We start from the raw sequence: 21,923 nt of genomic DNA on the forward strand, positions 1-21,923 counted from the left end.
CCAGCTCCACTGGGACCCGCAGTCTGTCCTTCCGGTGCACACACCACCCCAGACGGGTGTGCTTTTCTCAGCTCTAGACTAAAAGAACTCACAGATTCTTCAGAAATCAAATGGGCAGGTGTGTCACCAAAAGGAAAACAAATGACCAGACTCTTTTAAGGATCAGCAGAATAGAAACCATGGTTAGGTTGGCCCCATGTCTCCAGAGCCATCACAGACAGCCCCAGGGGGGCAGCAGGAGGGCCTGTGGGATCAGCATGGTGCCTGGTGGGGAGACACAGCGCACCCCTGACCCCTGCTTGGCACGGGGGCACAGTTAAAGCCATTGGTGTGACTTAGACACTGACATGACCTTGAATCCTGGTCCTGTTTCAAACTAGCTACACATAAACTCAGGCCTATTTAGCCTCTTAGAATCTAAAACCAAGACTGGTACCCACCTCATAGGCACGTGTGCTGAGTCACTTCGTGTCCAACCTCTTGCAACCCCACGGACTATAGCCCACCAGGCTCCTCTGTCCATGGGATTTTCCAGTCAGCAGTACTGGAGTGGGTTGCCATGCTCTCCTCCAGGAGTATCTCCCCAACCCAGGGATCGAACCTGCGTCTCCTGAACTGCAGGCGGATTCTTTCTGCTGAACCACCAGGAAGCCCCATAGGCACACAGAGGATTCAAAGGAACCAGTGAAGATAAAGGGCCAGAGACCATCCAGATGCTCATTGGGGGTTGCTAGCATCCCATGTCTGCATCCAGCTCCTTCCAAGTCCTCTGCTCCACCACTAGGTGGTCCCAGCTCTTCACACTGGGACCACTTATTTTGCCCAAACGACTGCAGGCTTCAACACCTTGGCTTCCCCTTCTCTGCCCAGGGTCCCCCACCCATCAGACACACCACGGGTCGCCGGTCATAGGCACAGTGATTGGTGGGCACAGGTACACATGCCCAGCAGCTGGGAAGGAAACTCTGGCCTCAGACACCTGGCCTGTGGATCCCAACTCTGCCACTGCCTCGCTGGGTGACCTCAGGCAAATCACTTAAGCCTCTTTGAGTCTTGTGTTCCAGAAAATGAAAGAGGAAACAGCTCCTTCCTGGTAAGATAACCAAATCCTCAAAGGCTGTTTACTTTTAAGGACAAGTTCAGGATCCCAGAATCACGTGCAATTGCAGGAAAAGAGTCATGTGGACCTTTGGTGTCTTTGGGTTTGTCCCTCCCCAAGTCTGAGGGTCAGAACTAGCCCATGGCTTCTGCAAATGGCCCAAGCTCACGTCACAGTGTCATTTCAGCACAGAAGCCTTTGATTCTTAAAAACACATTTAATGAAAGTCAAGCCTCTTAAGTCAAATGCCTACCCACGTGGAGAAAAGGGGGAACTGGTCTTGTGACCAGAGTGCCTGGCGGGCATCCCAGTGCCTTTGGAGGGTCTCAGGCGCTTGGGAAGTTCAGTCACAGCCCTCTTGCCAGCATCTGGCCACGTGGGGTGGGGCAGACAGTCAGCCTTGTTGCCTCCTGCCAGAAGTCAGGACACCAGGTGTCCTGCCGCTTGTCACCTAAGCACAGCAGCATGGAGCCTGGGACCTGGCAGGGCCTGTGTGCAGAGGGCAGTGCCAAAACTTAGGAGCAAGCCCTGCCACCCCAGTCTCTCACTGGGAGAAAAGCAACACCTCACACTTGCGTCACACCAGAGACTTGTCTGCTAGGCAAGCAGCCACGGGGGAGGGGTGGGGGGGCAACTAAGGCACCTGGAGGCTCAGCAAGGGCTGCCCCGGGGGTGGCCATGGCTCCCAGGGCTCTGCTGGGTACAGCGCACCGCCGCGTCTGCTGGGTTCAGTGCACTGCAACGTTGGCACGTTTGACGGTGAGCAGCAGAATGAAGATGGCTGGGCAAGGGCCCTGGTGAGCACAAGGTTGATCCCACCTGGGGACAGGCAGGCGAGCTTGGACCCAGTAAGGGAAAGGGAAGAGGTCTGCTACTCCAAGGGACAGCTGGACAGGCTCTTCTCAGAAGAGCAGGTTACGCAGGGCTGTGCAGCAGTGACGGGCATGTCAGTCACAGGGAAGAGCCAGGATCCAGGCCCCAGTCGCAGCAGCAGCTAGCAGGGCACGTAGAACACGTAGACACAGAAGGCAGCGACAGGAAACGAGTAGCAAGCAGCCGGCCCTCAGCTTCTCTTCTGCAGAAGCGGCTCTGCCAGTGCCCGCGCTCCTTCCAGCATCACCTCTGGCGTTCCCACCCAGCCTCGTGTCCTGGTGGGCTGGATGGGAGGTTACAAGAACAGATGCAGCCTGGCCGGGGCGGCAGCCTAAACTTCGGGGGAAAGCCAACGGAAGCCCTGGCTCCCCCACTCTTCACAATGTGGATGGCACTCGATTCCCAGCTTATCTGAGTCCTCAGGATTCCCTACCACATCCTTAGGGGTATGAGGGGAAGCAAACTTGACTTCATACAAGCAGCAACAGAATGAGCAGCCAGGGCAAGAAGGCCAGGGGTAAACGGATGACCTGAGAAGTCAATGCCAAGAAGGGGCAGAGAAGCCAAAGCCCTCAAGGAAAGCACATGGGCAGGCTGTGGGGGGGCAGGCCCACCCAGAGGCAAGGGGAGCCTGGGGCCCGCAACCAGCGAGAGCAGAGCTTCAGGGAGGAGTTTAGACTGCACACCGACTGCTCCTGGGAGCCCCTTCCTGCTTCACTCCCCGCCACGCAACAGAGCCTGGAAAGACAAGCAGGTGTCAAAATGGCCCGTGGCCTGTAGGAGTCCCGCCAGGCCTGAGCTGCTCAGACAGACCTCAACCTGCAGGGTGAGCCCCAAGTCCACCCACCACACTGTTCAAGGAAGCCCCAGAGTCCCTCAACCAACACACCCCATCCCTCAGGTGCCTACATGGCCGAAAACAGGCAAAAAATGCCCCAAGCCCCCAACCGGTCACCACACCCCCACGAGGAAAGCTCCCATCCCGCTAGATGAGCTCTGAAGCTGGAGAAGCAGAAATCAGCACACCTCCTCCTCACACTACAGCCCTTCCTTGGGGAAGGTAAGGCCACACTTGCCCGTGAGACCACAGCCATCTGGGGAGGGGAGGAACCCCCTGCTCCCCCAGCAGACAGGCCTCTAGGAGCAGCTGCACTTGCCACGACAGGAAGTGCTGGGTTCACTCTGGTGCTCCCCGCCAGCCAGCAGAACCCCACCTTCAAGCGACTTGGTTTCTCACCATGTTACTGGGCTGGTCTTCCTGGCAAAGCCCAAGCCTTTACTGGGTGACCCCTCCCTAGACCCGGCCCTACCCCAACCTGAAACGGGAGACCAAGACCCCATACCTCTCTCTCGGCCTGCATCCCTGGCTCTGGGCGTTTCCAAGATGAAGCCAGTAGGATATAGAGCACCAGCAGCCCAAAGACCACCACCAACATCCCAGCGCAGTTGGCAAAGACAGCCTCACTGGGCAAGTTGGAGTATGACTTGGTGCCATTTTTCCTGAGGATGACAAAACAATGCAGGCCCTTGAGGAACTTTTCTACCTGTTTTTGCCCAATACAGGACCCAATGCCACTAACAGAGGATGAGAAAGACTTCCCAGGGCCCGCTGCAACCTGGAATATTAACATACTTTCTAAGTCTCTGCCGTGACTAGTGTCTGCAGAATGCTATCTACCCTTGAGGAAGCTGAAGCTCCCAGACATGACATGAACTCGTCCTGAGTTACACAACTAGGAAATAGCACAGCCAAAATCTATACCCAAGTCTGACCTCAAATCTTGTCTGCTCCTCACTGCACCCCCACTGCCTCCCCAAATGGAGAACAGCAGTGGTTAGGTGTACGAACTCTAGTCCTCTAACTCAGCTCTGCCACTTACTGGCACATTGCTAAACCTCTCTGTGCCTCTGTTCCCTAATTTATACGTGGCAGTGACAACATTACCAACGCTGTAGGGCACTTGGAGGATTAAATTTGAGACTTTTAGAATAGTTTCTGCCACAGAGTAGGTTCTGAATCACTTTGATACTGGGTAAGTATTTGGTGACCAGTTTACCAATCTCTGCCTAAGGAAAGATGAGTCCATTACCTTTCAGATCAGGAACGAGCTCAACCCCAAAGGCTTCCCTCCCTCAGATGGGTCCTATGACCCATCTTTTGAAGACCCTGTTCCTGCCCCTCACCTTACAGTTGGGGGTCCCACGCACCCCCCACACTCACAGACTGAAGAAAAGCTTCTCGTTAATGCCAGAAACAACAGACGCAATGGCGAGAGAGAGAATGGAGGCTCCAAAGAAGACGTGGATGGGTTTCAGGAGGCTGCGCAGCCACATGGATGCCCAGGGCAGCAGGAAGACCGAGAAGCCCAGGAACCACTGTGGACACAGGAAATACCTGACTGTACTGCGTGTCACCAAAGGCACACCGGGTCACACCACCCATTAGCACCCCTGCTCATCAATGAACTCTGGCCCACCTCTCGCAGCTCAACCCTCCTGCCAGGCACTGCAGCCTCCTCCCTGTGGTCTGACACAAACAAGAATGTCACCTACATGAAAAGCCTGGCTACACCCCCACCCTCCCGCAAACCCAGCCCTCCTTGTTTGTCTCTGCTTCCTTCCTATCCTGGCTCACAAAACTCCAACTCGTACATGGCTACAATCAGGATGTGGATACTACTGCTCGAATTGCTTTCTGTTCACAGAAAAGGGGAGTGGAAAAGGTGACTTAGATTCAGCCTGGTACGTCCTGGGATCGAGTTAGCTCAGAGCGCTCCAGGACCACAGTGGGTGGTGTGAGGGGTGAGAGCGGAACAGGGTGAATGGGAGAACCACCAGCCTCCCAGAGCCCCTCCCACTGCCGATGCTACAGCATGCGCCCTGGCACACCGTCTCCAGGCACTGAGCAGAAGGAAGACTCGGTGCTGATGCCAGGGAAGCCCCAGCCGGAGTGGGCAGCCAGTGGGAACCCAAGGAGGACGGAGAGTACCCACCTGGCAGGCGAAGAGGAAGACGGTGGTGATGCCCAGCCAGCTGTGCAGGGAGTAGAGATGGGGGATCTGTGCGTGGTTGTGAAATTCAAAGACTGCGTGCAGCCCCAGCACAGTCAGGAGGAAGGCCAGCAGGTGCATGGCTGCGTGGCCGGACTTCCAGGGCAGCCTGGGCCCTACCCATGACTGGGGCAGGCGGTAGACCAGCGATGCTGCCGGAGAGAGTAGTCTCAGGGCTCGGCCTCTTCCCCTCGTGCTCACCCAAGCATCAGGGGAATCAGCCTGCCGTGATCCCAAACAGCTTCCCAACAGGGAGGAGGAAGTTTTAGGACACCAGTATCAACTCTGCAGCATCTTCCATCCTGGCATCACTTCTAGTGCAGCCATCAGCCATGAAGGGGGAGAAGGGACCATGATAAAGGGGAGGAGCGGGGGCAGGGATAAACCAGGAGTTTGGGATTAGCAGATACAAATTACTACATATAAAACAGATAGATAGTAAGATCCTAGTGTGTAACACAGGGAACTATATTCACTGTCTTGTAATAAACTACCATGGAAAAGAATATATGTGTGTGTGTGTATAATATATATATACACTGAATATAAAACTGAATCAGTGTATATTGGAAACTAACCCAACATTGTAAATCACCTATACTTCAATTTTTTGGACTTCCCAGATGGCTTAGCGGTAAAGAATCCTCCCACCAATGCAGGAGACGTGGTCTGATCCCTGGGTCAGGATGATCCCATGGAGAAGGAAATGGCAACCCGCTCCAGTACTCTTGCCTGGGAAATCTCATGGACAGAAGAGAAGGGCAGGCTACAGTCCATAAGTTAGTGGCTAAACAACAATACTTCAATTTAGGAAATTCCCTGGTGGTCTGGACAGGGAAGCCTGGCATGCTGCAGTCCCTGGGGTCACAAAGAGTTGGACATGACTGAGCAACTGAACTGAATTGGTGGTATATGCCACGTGTATGCATTTTTATATACAGGTTGAAAGCAGTGTCACATTCATTATTTCATCTAACTGGAAGAACTCTCACAACTGAAGTGAGCTGTCAAGGACGCAAGTTTTAAGGTTAGATAACCAAGGTCCATATCCCAGCTCCACCTCTCAGCTATCTGGCATCTTCTTTCTAAATCTCAGTTTCCTCATCTGTAAAATGGAGACAATGGAGCCCACCTCACGGTTTGCTCACACACATCATGAAATGATGACCACAGTAAGTTTAGTGAACCCCTATCTTCTCATACAGATTCAGAATTAAATAGAAAAAAATTTTTTCTTGTGATGACAACTCTGTGGATTTACTATCTGAACTTTCATATTTAACACACAGCAGTATTAAAAACCATATTGATCATGTACATTATATCCCTAATACTTATTTATCTTAAAACTGGAAGTCTGTGCCTTTTGACAACCTTTGTTCAAGTCCCCCTCCCCTCCACCCCTCACCTCTGCTGCTGCTGCTACTAAGTCGCTTCAGCTGTGTCCGACTCTGTGCCACCCCATAAACGGCTGCCCACCAGGCTCCCCCGTCCCTGGGATTCTCCAGGCAAGAACACTGGAGTGAGTTGCCATTTCCTTCTCCAATGCATGAAAATGAAAAGTGAAAGTGAAGTTGCTCAGTCGTGTCCCACTCTTCGAGACCCCATGGACCGCAGCCTACCAGCCTCCTCCTACCAGGATCCTCCATCCATGGGATTTTCCAGGCAAGGGTACTGGAGTGGGGTGCCATTGCCTTCTCTGGACCCCTCACTCCACAAATCTGATCTTTTTTACTCTTACTATGAGCTTGTTTTTGAAGTATAATTGACCTACACAGCACTATGTTACTTCCTGTTACATTACACAGTGATTTGATACTTCTGTACATTTCAAAATGATCACTGTGACGCTGCCCCGCACGGGCCTGGGCCACACCACGTGTCCACTGCCGACCCGTACTCACCAGCACTGTAGAGCACCACCATGCTTGTCACCATGAGCACCGGGTGCCAGTTGAACATGAGGATGCTGCCATCCCAGGCGAAGCCACCGTGCCAGTACCGCATCCAGTAGATGGTGGAGAGGATGCATATCGAGCCCAGGGAGCACAGTGCCAGGACAGACAGGTAAAACCATCCCACAGCCATTCTGACCAGGCAGCCCTAGAGGAAGGGGGAATCACACACCCCTGCTGGCTCGGGGGCACCCCACACGCCAGCTAGAGGAGGTAACATTGACCTTGCTCTTGGCCGGAAGGGTGGTTCCCCTGCCATCAGCCTGGGCACTGTCCCATGAAGCCTTGACGGCAGGCTGGACCCCATCTCTGGTTATGAACAATGAGTGAGAGTGAGGCGCCGCCCCACCATTTGGTGGTGTACAGTGCAGCCAGCTCAGCCCCAGGGCTGGCCCTGGAGAGAGGCCTCCTCTGCGGTGGCCAGATGCTAAGTCCAGAGCCCTAGGATGGGTCCTCCCCTCACAGGACCAGAGATAAAGAATTATACTTCCACTCCTCACAAAAAGAAAGGGCAGAAATCAAAATCCAGGCTAGATAACCCCAAGCCTTCCGTTCTAACATAAGGAGGCAAAATTCACAGTCTCCACACTATTAATCAGGCCACCTGGGAGAAAAGTGTTATAGGATCCCACTTCCACAGCAGAGTTCTTCCCCAGACAGTGACCTCTACCCATGGGAAGATAAGATAGGGTCTTTGCTCCAGTCCCCATACTCCACATCTTAAAAGCCTGCAGCTGGTCCCAGACCTGCAACTTCTGCTTTCTCTTCTCTAGGGAAAGTCCAGAGGAGAAAAGAGGAAGCAAGAACTCATGATCTAGAAAGCAAAGAGTTTATTTTGAGGTTTCCACGTATACCTGATAACTCAGAAACCAACTCTGGTTCCAGGCATGGTGAATGCCTAGCCCCCTAAGCAGCTGCTCTTAAAAGCCAGGCAAGTGGGCGTGAGGGTTGGCAGGCAGTCTGCAAAGCCACAGGATGCCCCTGCTTTCAGCATGAAAACAGCTCTCAAGGCAGGCACACCATCCCCAACGAGTCAGGCCAAGTAGGTGACACATGACTTCTGGAACTTGAGGTTCCTCAACTGGAACCAGCTAACACGAGAAGAGGCCCCTAAAATCGCCAAGAACTCCCAAGGAAATAAAACATTTGACCCTCACCTTTATACCCAGTGACAAGCTGACAGAGTAGTGGCCTGGACTCCAATTCTTAGGCTCTGAGGCTCCTTGAGCAAATCACTTAACATCTGAAGGACTGTCTTCTCATCTGAAAGAAAACCATGGCAACAGGATGTAACTTACTGAAAGGCAGCTATGAACAGACATCACACCAGAACCTTAAGACACATGATTGATCCCATGTTCTCCTCTTGACAATCCTGTGAGGGATTATTTCCATTCCAAAACCCCATGTTTTTCACTTGATCACAGGTTGCCAGAGGATCAAGTGAGAAAATATGTAAGGACATTGTAAATTATTAAAATTTTCTTAGTAGTATTACAGCACTTCATCCTAACTACCAACAAAACCCTGAAGCCCATGGCCCCTATGGCTGCCCAAGCCTCTCGGTGGTCCCGATTCCATGTCGTGCCAGCTCTCTCGATGCCAAGTATCCACCTAATCAGAAACAGGTGTGGAGCTCTCACAAAGGGATCCAAGGTGGCAGAAGTCTCTGAGAAAGCAAGATTTGAGTGCTGGGGGGCGGGGGAGGTGGGGGGGGGAATATAAGCTTTCAGGAGGTTAGAGGGAGAAAATCATTCCACTTGCTTCCCGGAAGCTTTTGGACTCAGCTGCTGAACTCAGCAATTTGCTCGCCAGCCTGAGGTGTCCCCTTTGTTCCTGTAAGAGCAGTGGAAGTTTCAGGTCACCAGATGTTCAATCACCTCCTCTCCAGGGAAGTGTCAGCACAAAGAGGCTCCCCATCAGCAGGCTCCATCCACTGGCTAGTATCTACTTTTAAATTTGTTTCCCTTTGTAAGAGGAAAAAAGAAAATGTCCAAAAGGGACCATACCCACCCCCCTAGAAGAGATTCTGGATTACTGCTCTGGGACAGACTTGGAATAGACAGTGGGGACACTTTCCTGACAGACCGGCTGCAATGTTTTACTGCTCAGAGTACACAGACGAGCCCTCCCTCTGCTTGAAATGGAGAGCAAAAGGAGAGAAAAAGAACGCAGTGAAAATTACCATCCAAATGCTAAGAATATCCTCTCATTTATTCCAAGAGAGTAGTATGTGCTAAGATTTCAGGATGTGTGCAGGCTCCTAGTCTGCCCACACTTGTAGAGCCACATTCGAAGACAAAAGTCCACAAAGTCCTATAAAGTGTGAGAATAGTAAATATCTTAGACTTTGCGGGCCATATGGTTTGTCATAACTGTGCTATCAACTCTTGATATACTGCAAAAGTAGTCATAAACAATACTTTCACAAACGTACGGGCTGTGTTCAAAAAACTATGGACACTGAAATTTCAGTTTTTGTATCATTTCGTCACAAAATATCCTTTTCTTTTCAATCACTGAAAAATGTAAAACCCATTCAGGCCAGCCAGATTTGGCCTGTGGGTCATGTTTGTTGACCCTGATCTAAGGAGTTGTACTCTCCCAACCTAATACACTCTCAATCCCTAAGCAAAAAGGATTCTCCCAAGCTGCACTAAAACAGATCAAGCCCTGGGGCAGAAATGGGTATATCCTACTCAGCCCTAGTCTTAGGGAAACCCTCGATTCCAAACTTTTTCACATGCACTTAGAAGTGCAAATAGATCAAGGCATAGCAAGGCTGTTGGCTGCTCCCACTTTTCAGATGAATGGTGGAGGGCTTTAGGAATCTTGAGACCCAGCGTTAGAGCTCAAATCCTAAACTTTTACCTTACAGATTAAAAATACTGGGGCCCAAACTATGAAAATGACTCGGCCAAGGTGAGTGGCAGAGCTGGTAAAAAGACTCCAGGTTGACTCCCCCTCAGCTCCAAGGACGCCTCACTTCCAAACGGAGCTTCCTTAAAGTCAGGGACTTAGGAGTGAGAGGCCTTAAATACCAGGCAGGAGATAGGTAAGCAAGGTCCTCCTGAGCGCCAGAGGGATTACAGGAACGCCCTTTGCACGGTGCTCTGGTCTGACCGAAGTGTCCAGAGACTGATCCTTGACTCGCCAGCCGCCGGGACCACCTTGGTCCCAGCTAACCTTGGCATCACCGACTCAATGGAGTCTGAGTAAACTCCGGGAGCTGGTGATGGACAGGGAGGCTTGGCGTGCTGCGGTTCATGGGGTCGCAGAGTCGGACACGACTGAGCGACTGAACTCAACTGAACCTTGGGTGAAAAGGTAGGCTCCGCCTGCTGACTGCGACTTCCGAAAAGTTTTCGTGCTTTACAACCACCACCTGTGGAAGGAAGGGCATGGAGAATGGTGTCCATTTCCTAGGAGAGAAAACTTAGAGAGAGGGGTCGTGACGGCGCGAAACGAGATAGTAGCGAAGCTAGCACTCGAACCCAGATCCCTGAACTCCCAGCCCGGGCTCTTTCTCACCCCCGAACCACAGTGAGACGCAAGGGGACTGGGATCTCCGAGACCCGTCTCTTGCCAACCCGCGCCAGAGCCGCTGCTCCCTTGGCTCCTGAAAGATGCAGAGAGACTCTCAGCAACAATCTCGACCACCACGCACCGCTGCACTTGAGCCGAAAAGCTGGGGGGGGGGGGGGGGTATTGTCCTCTTATAGGCGCGCATACTTCCGGTCGCGCGCGTGGCCACCTGGGAAATGAAGTCCCGGATGTCGGGGTCCCCAGCTCTCCGGCTCCAAGGCGCTGACCCCCAACTCCAGTTCTTCGGCAGGCGTTTCTTCCCTAACCCCGAGGTACCGGGGACCAGGAACGCCGTCACGGGTCGGCCCTGTCCTCGCCCTCAGCCCCACGATTCCGTTGAAGCGGAAATGTTCGGGCCAAGGCGAAGCCTCTGGCCAGGGGCTGGCCCTCCGCAAGGCGGCGCGCGGGGTGAACGGGAGGCCTTGGCCGGATCTAGGAACCCTGGAACAGGCCGCGGCGACGCTGGGAAGGCCCGGAGAGACGCGAGCCCAGAAAAGCGGGGGCCCAAACATGGCGGCCGAGTCGGCCATACAGCGGGGTGAGAAAGCCTAGGACAAGCGTGTAGCACGGCGCAAGCTGAGCCCGCGTCCGCCATCTACTTCCGGAATTTAAAGCCGGTTTCCGGAAGCCAGAGTGGTATCCCCATGACAACCGACGTTGGACCTCTGAGGTGAGTCCTTGTTGAGGAGTGTGTGAAGAGGCCAGAAGTCGGAATTTCGTTGTTAATTGCTTTGGTTTTGGTTTTTCGCTAAGGCAGTCCCATTTAAAAGTGGGTTGGGACGGGTGGGGAAAATTGCTCTGCTCTACCGAGGGAACGCGGCAGATAGCGGTGAGAAGACCGAATTGCTTCGTTACCTTGAGAAATCACCGCTACGCTAACCCGAGGTGATGGTCATCCTTCCCTTAGAGATGGCGGTGAGCGGTTCTGTTTAACCGAGCCTCACAACAGCCTTCTGTGGCGGCCTGTGAAGTAGCGGTTAAGAGCATGGGCTTTCGTATCACACCTAGTTGTGAATCCTGGAGGAACGGCTTGAACTCTGACACTGTCCTTGCCTGCAGAATGCGGATAATTCTTTCCCATCTTGCAGAGTAGTTTCGAGGACTAAAGGAATTTATCTTGGTTGACAAGTTTATCATGGTGCGGGTACATAGGTGATACTATCAATGTTATTTGATGAATAAGGAAACTCGGCTCAGAGAAAACCACAGTGTACATCCTCAGTGGGACTTCATTAGGTGAGGTGGACGAGGTTCTGCGACTTCTCAGAGGCTCTGTGTAAAGTGGGGCTATAAGCATAACAACAGCTAGTTCTTAAAATGGATATAGGATTAAATAAGGAAGTAAATATGCAGAGTTTGTAAAGTAACATTTTACAGATGTTGATTTAATCATTCTGTAACACTTCAAAACATTTTGAAATTTGCTTATGGATTTGATCCAGCTGGAGAGGGTCATAGGACAACCCCAGAGCAGCTTCTTTGTCTTGGAATAAATGAAAATAAAGGCCCAGCCCCTCTTACCTGGTGCCATTGTGTCGCTACCATAATCTTTAATGTTAGAAGAGCACTATTTCCTCTCAGCTTTTTCTTCCTACACCATTAACCACTTCTCTGCCAATGTTTTTCCTGCCTGTGTGCATGCTTAGTTGTGTCTGACTCTTTGTGACCCCATGATCTGCAGCCACGAGGCTTTTCTGTCCACTGAATTTTCCAGGCAAGAATACTGGAGTGGGTTGCCATTTCCTCCTCCAGGGGATCTTCCCAACCCAGGGATCAAACCCATGTCTCCTGCAGTGGCAGGTGGATTCTTTACCACTGAACCACCTGGGAAGCCCTTTCCTGCCTAGTTGCATGTAAACCTGTCAGTTTTGTAAGAGGCAGCTTTGAGCAGTAGTTAAGTGCTCAGACTCCAGACCCAGACTGCCTAGATCTGAATGCTAGCCCTGCCAATTACTAGCGATGTGACGGTGGACAAATTATTTTACCTCCCTGAGCTTCAGTTGTCCCCTCTATAAAATGGAGAGAGTAATAGTGTGTCTTCCACCTCAAGGGTAATGGAGAGATTTAAATAATGTTCTGCTTAGAACTATAAGTGATATACAAAGATTTGCTTCTGCAATTAGAATTATTATCACTATATGACCAGACATATAGTGTATTTGTGTATTTTTCCTAGATTCCTTTGGACTCAGAACTGGTTAGAAAGAGCTCTACATTTAGAGGGTTCCGGGTATGGAGACAGGTTTGAGGGTGAGGGTCCCTGGAAGGAATGACTAGTTGGCATTTTTTGTTGTTGGTTTTGTCATCGATGTATCACAAGCACCTAGAATGGTGCCTGGCACATAGTAGGTCCTACGTAAATATTTATTGTACTGTTGAATTTCTAACCTCTCTTTTCTTCTTTTTGGCTTCAACAGACCCTTGTCTTAGAGCAAGGGAAGCAGCTGCCATTCTGAAGAACTCAGTGCCTGGGGGAGGACCAGTAGTTGTTTTCTGAGGAACTGTGGAATGTGCCCTTGGGGACGCAAGAGAGCAGAAGGAAGATGCTTCAGACCAGTAACTATAGCCTGGTGCTCTCCCTGCAGTTCCTGCTGCTGTCCTATGACCTCTTTGTCAATTCCTTCTCTGAGCTTCTCCGAGCAGCTCCAGTCATACAGCTGGTGCTCTTCATGTGAGTGGGACTGCGCAGCTCAACCCAGTCATTTCAGAAAAGCATGATTTAGCATTTTAAAGTTATTAATAGAGAAATATCAGGGAAAATAAAATTGCAGTTTGTCTTGGGTACTCCATGGTCCATAGACATGTCACAGGATACACTATTTTGATACTTCCGCTTTGATATACTTCTAACAAGGGTTTGGGACACGGGAAGCAGTGCACATAGAAAAAGAGGATCAGATTGTTGACACTGTCATTATCTGCATCTGTGAGTAGAAAGTGTCTTACAGTGCCATGAAACAGGGTTGCAAAATGTCAGATAAAGGGGTTATCAGGGACTTCCTGGAGGTCCAGGGGTTAGGACTTGGCGCCTTCACTGCCCTGGCCCTGAGTAAAAATAATCTTTTTTGGCGGCGGGGGGGGAGGGCTGTTCTGGGTTTTCGTTGCAGCACAGGCTCTCTAGTTGCCCTGTGGCATGTGGGATCTTAGTTCCCTGACCAGGATTAAACCTGCATCCCCTGCATTGGAAGGCAGAGTCATAACCACTGAACCACCAGGAAGTTTCCAGAATAATCATATTGATAACATATATGCACCCCAGAGGATGGAGGCTGTTGTCATTTTTCGTCCACAGTGATTTTTAGTCTCCATGAGTCAAGTTCTAAACAGAAAACCACAATTTTAGACCCTGTCTTCACTCAGCAAATGTTCATCAGCCTACCAGACAGTGCCATAGTTGCAGTGGTGGACCTGACAGGTTCTGTTTGATGGAATTTCCATTCTAGTGGAGAGAGACAAATATTTTAATAACTTCAAATAGTAATAAATGTTATACAGTAGATATAAAGTATGTGGAATGGGGAGAAGAAAGTAGTGGCGTGAAAGAAAAGTTTCTGAAGAGGGGACATTTGAACCAACACTTGAATGGCACTAGGCACCAGGTTATTTGACAGGGCTGGCATTTTATGGACACAAGGAGGAAACTAGCTGCTTCTCACAGGTGCCTCAGAGGCTTGTTGAGTTGGGAGTGTCAGCAGGAAAGTCTTGTCCATAGACTGCCACTCAACTGATGGGACCAACAGGTAGCAGGTAGTTTTAATTTCATGTCATTTGGGGTCCAAAACCCACACTACCTCTGCGGGGCGGGGTTCAGAGGCAAGGAAAGACCTCATGGTGTCCCTTAGGATTCAGGGCCGACTCGTGGATGCTCTACAGGCCTCCATTTGGCTGTCCTTTTGTTTTCCATGTTTGCAGCATCCAGGATATCGCAGTCCTCTTCAACATCATCATCATTTTCCTCATGTTCTTCAACACCTTCGTCTTCCAGGCTGGCCTGGTCAACCTCCTCTTCCATAAGTTCAAAGGGACCATCATCCTGACAGCTGTGTACTTCGCCCTGAGCATCTCTTTTCATGTCTGGGTCATGGTAAGAGGGAGGCTCTGAGTCCTTAAAAGACTTGAAATGTCTTATCTGTGGGAACCCAGCAGCTCTGGATGTTTATCTCACAGAATCCTTTATAAGGAACAGGTGAAATGAATGTGGTCCAGCCTGGAGCTCGACACATGAGAATTTCATAAGGTACTTTTTCTCAACCTTATGTGTTGAAGAACACCCTTATCCAGGAGTTGAGGGGCACTTGTGGAACGTTTGATTCTTTTTGCCCCAGAAGACCTGCAGGTTAAAACAGGAAATTCAATCTGTTCCATCATTAGCTGTTTGGGCAGGTGCGTGTTGATACAGGGTATTCTTAGGCATCAGTGTCCCATGGGAAAGAGCCAGGCGGGAGTGCCACGAGCCCTCTGCTGTGTCCCTATCACTTACATTAGGAGAACGAGCCTCCGAGATGCCTCCCTCTGGTTCTAACATAGGCCTTGAAGCAGATCCAGTTTTCGTGGTTTCAGATTTCTTTTTTTTTTTTTCTTTTTCTTTTTTTTTTTTGCTGTACCTAGTGACTTAATAGGAGAAGGCAGTGGCAACCCACTCCAGCACTTTTGCCTGGAAAATCCCACGGTGGAGAAGCCTGGTAGGCAGCCATCCATGGGGTCGCAAAGAGTCGGACATGACTGAGCAACTTCACTTTCACTTTTCACTTTCATGCATTGGAGAAGGAAATGGCAGCCCACTCCAGTGTTCTTGCCTGGAGAATCCCAGGGACGGGGGAGCCTGGTGGGCTGCCGTCTATGGGGTCGCAGAGTCGGACATGACTGAAGCGACATAACAGCAACAGCAACAGTGACTTATGGGCTCTTAGTTCCCCGACCAGTGATCAAACCCGTTCTCCCTGCATTGGACGTGCGGAGTCCTAACCACTGGGCCACCAGGGAATTCCTTCAGATTTCTTCTCCACAAATTCTTCTCTCTGGGTATCTCATGTGTTTCTTGGTACTCATTTAATGGAACACGTTAAAACCTCAGGGTTCTCTAGGCATTTCTTTACTAAAGGCACCTTCTCAGACTAAACCTCCCGTTAGATTGCCCCTGTGATTCCACAGAGAGAACAAGAACTCACAGGGGAGAAGCAGCACAGTGCCAAAGTCTCAAGGTGCTTCCCAGAGAGGATTGTCTCTGCTCAGGTTCCTAGAGCCAAAATAGTCCTGGCTTTGTACTGTGAAGCTGCTAATCTGATTAAACCCTGAGAGCACCAAGCCTTTATCTGACAGGAACCAAGCCTCAGATTTCCAAGGCAAGACAGTGACCATGCTGAACTCCTGAGATAATGTGTATCATTTCTCATTGGCTAAGGCAATGGGATGAAAGGAAATAAATGGCTTAGTTCAAACTTACTCCCTCAGGGTTAAAAGAATTACTTCCTCTACAGCAAAACACAAGGGGACTTGCTGAAGCTTGTTTGAGAAACACTCCTTTGGCTTGTGGAAAGAAAGAAGGGGGTGAGATTAGCCTGATACTAAATCAAGCAGCATCTCTGCAGCTCACCAGGCTGGAGATGTCAGGGCCTCATCTGGCCATTCACTTTTCTCTGTCTACTCTTGTCTCCTTCAGAACTTACGCTGGAAAAACTCCAACCGCTTTGTCTGGACAGATGGACTTCAAACATTGTTTGTATTCCAGAGGCTAGGTAAGAACCACAGCAACCTCAGGCCTCACTTTGGCCCCACCTGTGGCTCTGGCAGCGAGGGCCTTGATCCTGACTTCCCAGCCCATCACAGCCGGCGTGAGATGAGTGGAACAGCCATGCCAAGACCAGGAGAGACCACTGCCCTCTACCCTTTCTGGGAGTCACTGGGAAATTGTGAGACAGGGCCCCTCAGCCTCGTCTGGTCATGTTCTTCCCCTGAAACAAACACTCGGGTGCACCCCTGACTCTTCTTTCCTGTTTATTCTCCACAGCGGCAGTGTTGTACTGTTACTTTTACAAACGGACAGCTGTGAGGCTAGGCGACCCTCGCTTCTACCAGGACTCTTTATGGCTGCGCAAGAAGTTCATGCAAGTTCAAAGGTGACCGTTTTCTGTCACATCGATGAACGCCTTTCCTTCTTGACAGAAGTCACACTGGGGGCTCTGCAGAGGCGGCGGTCGGCCCTGTGTGCTAGGAAGTAGCTTGACATTCTGAGGACAGGCCCCAGCCAGTCAGTGTGCAGCAGGTGAAGAGGCGGAGCCTCCCTCTAGCACATTAAAGTGTCCCCAGTGCAGACTCCTGAACATCATCCCTTCCCAGCCTCCTGCTGCAGCCCTGCCCCCTTTCCTTCCCGCTGTCTGCCCCACTTCTTCACCAAGGGCTCCGTGGCTTTTTCCCAAGGGAACTTTCCACTGACCCTAGTACAGGAGGAGCTCCCAGCCCCGGCTCTGTTTGCACTGCACACTGATGATTGAAGGACGCAAAGAGTGACGCTTCTGGGCTCCTGACTGAGCACACCTCAGACATTTAGATTTTATACCCAAGGTACTTTTTTTTTACATTGTATAAATAGGAAATAAATTCTTTTCCATAAATGATGACGTCTCTGCCTTGCTCAGTCCCTCTGTGGTTAAGAGGAATGCCAAGTCCTAGCCTAGCCTAGCCTTAGCGTCTGCTTGGTCCAGTGGGCAAATTGAGCCACAGAGCAGATATGGGTATTCCTTGAATCGCATTGTGAGTACAAGATATTTTTGCAGAAAAGATGTGATCTGATGCCCCACCCCCATCTCTGGAGTTTCAGACTGCCATGTTTTATTCAGTCTTTCCGCCTGTCAGAGCCCAGAACTGTCCTCAGGAGAGTGAAATGTTGCCTAGCCTCTTTTGGCAAAAGAAATTTTAAACATTCGTGTGCCCGTAGTATCAGTTTTCTATTGCTGGAATAGTTGCGTGTAACAGCCCCACCACTACACTTGGGTGGCATGGCTCTTGAGTGTTGGGGCTCAGCTCATCTGACTGGGTTTGGGTGGTTTCTGCTGGGCTCACACACGTGTTTGTGGTCAGCTGTGGGTCAGCCATCCAGCTGTCATTATCTTGAGATCATTGACTTCTGGCTAACCTAGGCTGACCCCTGCTAGAATGACTCTGCTTCACATGACTTACTGTCCAGCAGGCTTGCCTGGGTCGGTTGACTAGACAGTGGCAGAGAAGCAGGAAATCAAGCTATAGGGGGCAACCCCAGTTTAAGCCTCTACTGTGTCTCTTCAATTCCCATTGGTCAAAGCAAATCATGTGACTGAGCCCAGTGTCAGAATGGGAAAGCGCTAGGAGGTTTCTTGGCAAAAGACATGGGTGCGGTCAGTCCGCCCCACCAGAAAGCTGCCCCATGAAACTCATTATTCAGAAGTACTTTGGCCCGGGAGTTGGCAAACTTTTCCTGTTAAAGGTCAGATAGTAAATATTTTAGATCTTGAGGGCCATGTGGCCTCTGTTGCAATTACTCAACTTTGACATCAAAGCACAAAAGCAGCCAGAGATGAAACTCAGATGAATGACCCATGTCAGAAATATTTAGATTTTGTTTCAACCACATGAAAATGTAAATCTAATCTTAACTTGAGGGTCATACAAAACGGGCTAGATGTGCTCTCAGGCCATGGTATGCTGACCCCTAGTTTAGAAGCCTACAATGAAGTCCTCGGGAAAGACACGCTGTAGTTAATCAGCTGTGCTGTCAAGATTTATCAGATATTTTAAAAGAATGTTACAGAGTTCTAAGAAAATACCTAAGATCTCATCCCCTATAATTGGGAGATGTGATCGAAAAAGTCCTAACAAAACCACCATCTACGTGTACTGTACCTTCGTCTGTACAAAAAATGAAAATAGCACAATTTTGAATCTTTTCATAAAAGCTCTTACAAGACTATTATCCCCTTTGCTCATCACAGTCCCTGATAGATAGGAGATTTTTTGTGTCCCCAAATGAATCAGGGCTGGATTGTTCTCTGCAATCTCTGCAGCTAGTAAGTACAATCAAATGTTTGTTGTCCTCACTCCCAATATAAATGGCACTTTGTAGTCCCAGGAGTCTCTTGGGGGTGTGTGTGGGTGTGTGTGTGTGTGGGTGTGTGTGTGTGTGTGTGCGTGCCTTCCTTTCTTCCTTCCTTCCCACCTCCCTCCCTCCCTCCCTCCCTCCCTCCCTCCCTCTTTCTTCCTTTGTTTCTTTTATCTTGATAGTTAATGCATTCATGTGATACAAAATTGAAGTTATATTTGTGCAATTAGTCTTCCCACTTCTGTATCTCAGTCACTGAGTTCCTTCTCCCTCCCCTCCTTGACAATCTACATTTACTTGCATAATTTCTTACAGACAGTGTAATATTTCAGAAACATTTTTACAAAAGAAAAAAAATGGCTACATCCTACCCCAGAAATAATATCATACCTTTGATGCTGTGTATTTATGTTTTATATACAGTTGTGATTATGGGGACTATGCCATAAGATAGTTTGGTTTTTCTTTTTGACTTAGCAGTAGGAATATATTTTTAAGATGTGATGTAAATTGATTGCTTGGGGCAGTTAGTTTTCAAAGATCAAAGGAAGAAAATAAACACTTTTAAAAGTGCTGACTTTTAATAGGATGGAGTTGCTTCTAGCTGACCAGTGCTCTATTAGAGAACTAGAAAGACCAGACAAAATATGAAAGTTATCTAAAAAGATCTTAGAGAATTGCTGAAGGAAAGATGATGAAAGGGCCTAAAATTCTGAAGTAGAATCAGGGACAAGAGCTGACAGTTTGCAGCAGACTTGCCCCTGGGAGCATTTGCTGACTCTGGGTTTGAGCAAGAGGCTGAAAATCCAAGCATTGCCCAGGCAGAGGGGACCAGAGAAGCCAGAGGAGCTTAGTGCTCTCATAACACTGGAAGAACAAAACCGGGGACTGAAAGAGCCTTAAAGACGTAACACATTTCTTCTCTAAGATACTTACCAAACACTGAAGCCGTATAGGGCCAGAAGCTATAAAAAGCTAAACCTCAAACTTCTGAAAAGCATAATCAAATTTTTGGCAGGCTAATGGTGCTGATGATTAGAATTCAGGACCCACGATGGGGCAGGGATGGTGAACACATAGGTCTTTCAGTTCAAAGCTCAGGAGGGCTCCTTATGGGAACAAGGTGAAACAGGCAGACTGAGGCTTATCAAAATCCCAGCGCAACCTCAAACCATGTGGTCTCTGAGTGGATTAAGGTGATGAGCCCCCATTTTCTTGGTGTAACACAGAAAAGACTGGAAGAAAAAACATCTAGAGGTGCTATAATTTTTTTTTATATACAATTTCTAAATCCAGTAAGAATTACTAGCAAGTCAAGAGATAAGACCATATTATTTAAAACCAGAGCAAAAGTAGAAAATAGAAACAGGTGAGCCAAATATTGTTTAGAAGATTGAAAAGTTTAAACTGATACGTTCAAGAAATAGAGGAAAATATGGAAGAAATGGATTAAATATTTAGACTACACCCAAAGATGTCTAACAATGACCGAGTACTATGCTTGAGAATGACCCCTCCAACAAATAACTGTAAAACCTGAACATGATATGAAAAACAGCTACTTAAAGACTACTAGGGAATGAAGGGAGACAGTTTGATGGGGAGTTCACACTCAGGAGGAAATTGTGCACAGAAAGTTTCCTATTTTTGCTGCTTGTAACTTGGCAGCTGACAAAGCAGTAGGTATGTTATGCTGGTGGACAATCACAGTACTGAGCCGGGGCAACTGAAGCCACTGGAGGAAAAGATGGAGCCTCAGAAGGGAAGAGGCAGCAATCACCAAGTTCTGTCTGCCCACATTTCTCCCCCAGCTCTGGACCACAAATGTGTTGTTCAGATTCAAGCGACTCAGCTAAAGACAGAAAATCTAAGCTGAGATTGGAGCTATGGCCCCATAGTGTGATCTGCACTGTGTATCCACCCAAAATGGACTTCCCAGGTGACTCAGTGGTAAAGAATCTGCCTGCCAATGCAGGAGACCCAGGTTCAATCCCTGGGTCAGGAAGATCCCTTGGAGAAGGAAATGGCAACCCACTCTAGTATTCTTGCCTGGGAAATCCCACAGATAGAAGAGCCTGGAGGGCTACAAGCCTTGGGGTCAAAAAAGAGCCAGAAAGGACTTAAGAACTAAACAACAACAACAACAATTCACCCACGCTAACTGCCTGATAAAAGAACCATCACTCTTTGGAGACAAATAATACAAGCCAGAGCCTCCACAATTTAACGTTCAAAACTGACACCAATACTGAGGTGACCCAGATACTGGAGTTAACAGACAAGGATAATAAAGCAGCAGTGAAATTATGTTCTCAGTGAATAAAAAGATAGGCAACCTCAGCAAAGAAACAAATGACTTTTGAAAAATAGAAACTCTGGAAATAAAAATTACAACAACTGAAACATTTTTAATCAAATGAATAGATTTAACAGCAAAAAAGATTACAGAACTGGTCAATGAAATAGAAGGTAAACCAATAGAAACTCCCCATGCTGCAGAACAGAAACAAAAAGAGGTTTTTTAAAAGTCTCCCAGGCCAGTTAGATAATGTCAAACAGCCTGACAAATGTATGATTAGAATCTTAGAAGGAAAAGAGAAGGAAGAAAGCAGAAAAAAAAATAGCCAAAATTTTCCCATATTTGATAAAATGTACAGATTTTAGATACTCCACAAAGCCACCTTAATTAACACAGAAAGGCCACATCTAGGAACATCATAGTCAAAAGCTAAAGATGAAGAGTAAATCTTGAAAGCAGCAAGAGAAAAACAAACCACATACAGAAGAACAACAATTAGCAACTGGCTACTCACCAGAAATCAGAGGCCAGCAGAGTGTGTAACACCATCTCTAAAGTGCTGCAAGAAAAAGAGGTCAACTCAGAAATCTAAATTTACCAAAACTATACTTCAGATATAAAACTGAGAGAATTTGTTGCCAGCAATCCTGTGCTATAAAGTAATGCTAAAGGAGTTATTTGGCTTGAAGGGGAATGATAACAGATGGAAATTCAGATCCTCTGAAAGGGATGGAGTACATCAGAAATAGTATCTGAGTAAATATAAAGACTATTTTAAAATGTTTTTCTTATTATTTATAATACATATGAATAAAAAATGCAGTATTTTCCATGTACGCAGAGTAATGATCAGTGCAAGCCACATGCTGAACCATAAAACAATAATCAGTACATTTATAAGGAGAAAGAGCATGTTTTTTTGACAATGATGGAATTGAGTTAGAAATCAGTAACAATTAGATAACTAGGTGGTCCAATCTAAGTCCAATCA

The 21,923-nt window shown here is 48.6% G+C and overlaps 2 protein-coding genes across 18 annotated transcripts; one reads left to right on the top strand and one right to left on the bottom strand.

Annotated features, from left to right (window-relative positions):
• Positions 1–1,296: 1,296 nt before the first annotated feature.
• CYB561A3 (cytochrome b561 family member A3) lies at positions 1,297–11,178 on the bottom strand. Of its 12 annotated transcripts, XM_069565217.1 has the most exons (8): positions 10,292–10,362; positions 9,163–9,293; positions 8,135–8,240; positions 6,927–7,125; positions 4,966–5,174; positions 4,194–4,348; positions 3,316–3,472; positions 1,297–2,710 (listed from the first exon to the last, which is right to left on the bottom strand). In XM_069565217.1, exons 4-8 carry the CDS (start codon positions 7,108–7,110, stop codon positions 2,687–2,689), a joined length of 729 nt encoding a protein of 242 aa, XP_069421318.1. In that variant the 5' UTR covers positions 7,111–7,125; positions 8,135–8,240; positions 9,163–9,293; positions 10,292–10,362; the 3' UTR covers positions 1,297–2,686. The 12 variants fall into 12 exon arrangements, with proteins under 12 accessions (XP_069421318.1, XP_069421314.1, XP_069421307.1 ...); XM_069565213.1 differs by lacking the exons at positions 9,163–9,293; positions 10,292–10,362 and adding an exon at positions 10,732–11,178; XM_069565206.1 differs by lacking the exons at positions 9,163–9,293; positions 10,292–10,362 and adding an exon at positions 10,732–11,169 and having other exon boundaries at positions 1,297–2,255.
• Positions 10,475–17,173, top strand: TMEM138 (transmembrane protein 138). 6 transcript variants are annotated; one of them, XM_069565221.1, is made up of 5 exons: positions 10,475–11,232; positions 12,980–13,233; positions 14,475–14,646; positions 16,222–16,297; positions 16,570–17,173. In XM_069565221.1, the coding sequence occupies exons 2-5, from the start codon at positions 13,106–13,108 to the stop codon at positions 16,680–16,682; spliced, it is 489 nt and encodes a 162-aa protein (XP_069421322.1). In that variant the 5' UTR covers positions 10,475–11,232; positions 12,980–13,105; the 3' UTR covers positions 16,683–17,173. The 6 variants fall into 6 exon arrangements, with proteins under 6 accessions (XP_069421322.1, XP_069421319.1, XP_069421325.1 ...); XM_069565224.1 differs by having other exon boundaries at positions 11,226–11,798; XM_069565223.1 differs by having other exon boundaries at positions 11,226–11,447.
• The last annotated feature ends 4,750 nt before the right edge of the window (positions 17,174–21,923 follow it).

This window comes from Ovis canadensis, chromosome 21 (assembly GCF_042477335.2).
Source record: "Ovis canadensis isolate MfBH-ARS-UI-01 breed Bighorn chromosome 21, ARS-UI_OviCan_v2, whole genome shotgun sequence".
Classification (NCBI taxonomy): domain Eukaryota; kingdom Metazoa; phylum Chordata; class Mammalia; order Artiodactyla; family Bovidae; genus Ovis; species Ovis canadensis.

Excerpts from the sequence above, each read along its gene's own strand:
- CYB561A3 (XM_069565206.1), bottom strand. The coding sequence starts at position 7,110 with ATGGCTGTGGGATGGTTTTACCTGTCTGTCCTGGCACTGTGCTCCCTG. Across the intron at positions 5,175-6,926 it reads GGTGGTGCTCTACAGTGCTG|CATCGCTGGTCTACCGCCTG; the intron begins GTGAGTACGGGT and ends TCTCTCCGGCAG. Across the intron at positions 2,256-3,315 it reads GGATGCAGGCCGAGAGAGAG|CCCACCAGGACACGAGGCTG; the intron begins GTATGGGGTCTT and ends CCTCCCATCCAG.
- TMEM138 (XM_069565218.1), top strand. The coding sequence starts at position 13,106 with ATGCTTCAGACCAGTAACTATAGCCTGGTGCTCTCCCTGCAGTTCCTG. Across the intron at positions 13,234-14,474 it reads ATACAGCTGGTGCTCTTCAT|CATCCAGGATATCGCAGTCC; the intron begins GTGAGTGGGACT and ends CCATGTTTGCAG. Across the intron at positions 14,647-16,221 it reads CTTTTCATGTCTGGGTCATG|AACTTACGCTGGAAAAACTC; the intron begins GTAAGAGGGAGG and ends TGTCTCCTTCAG.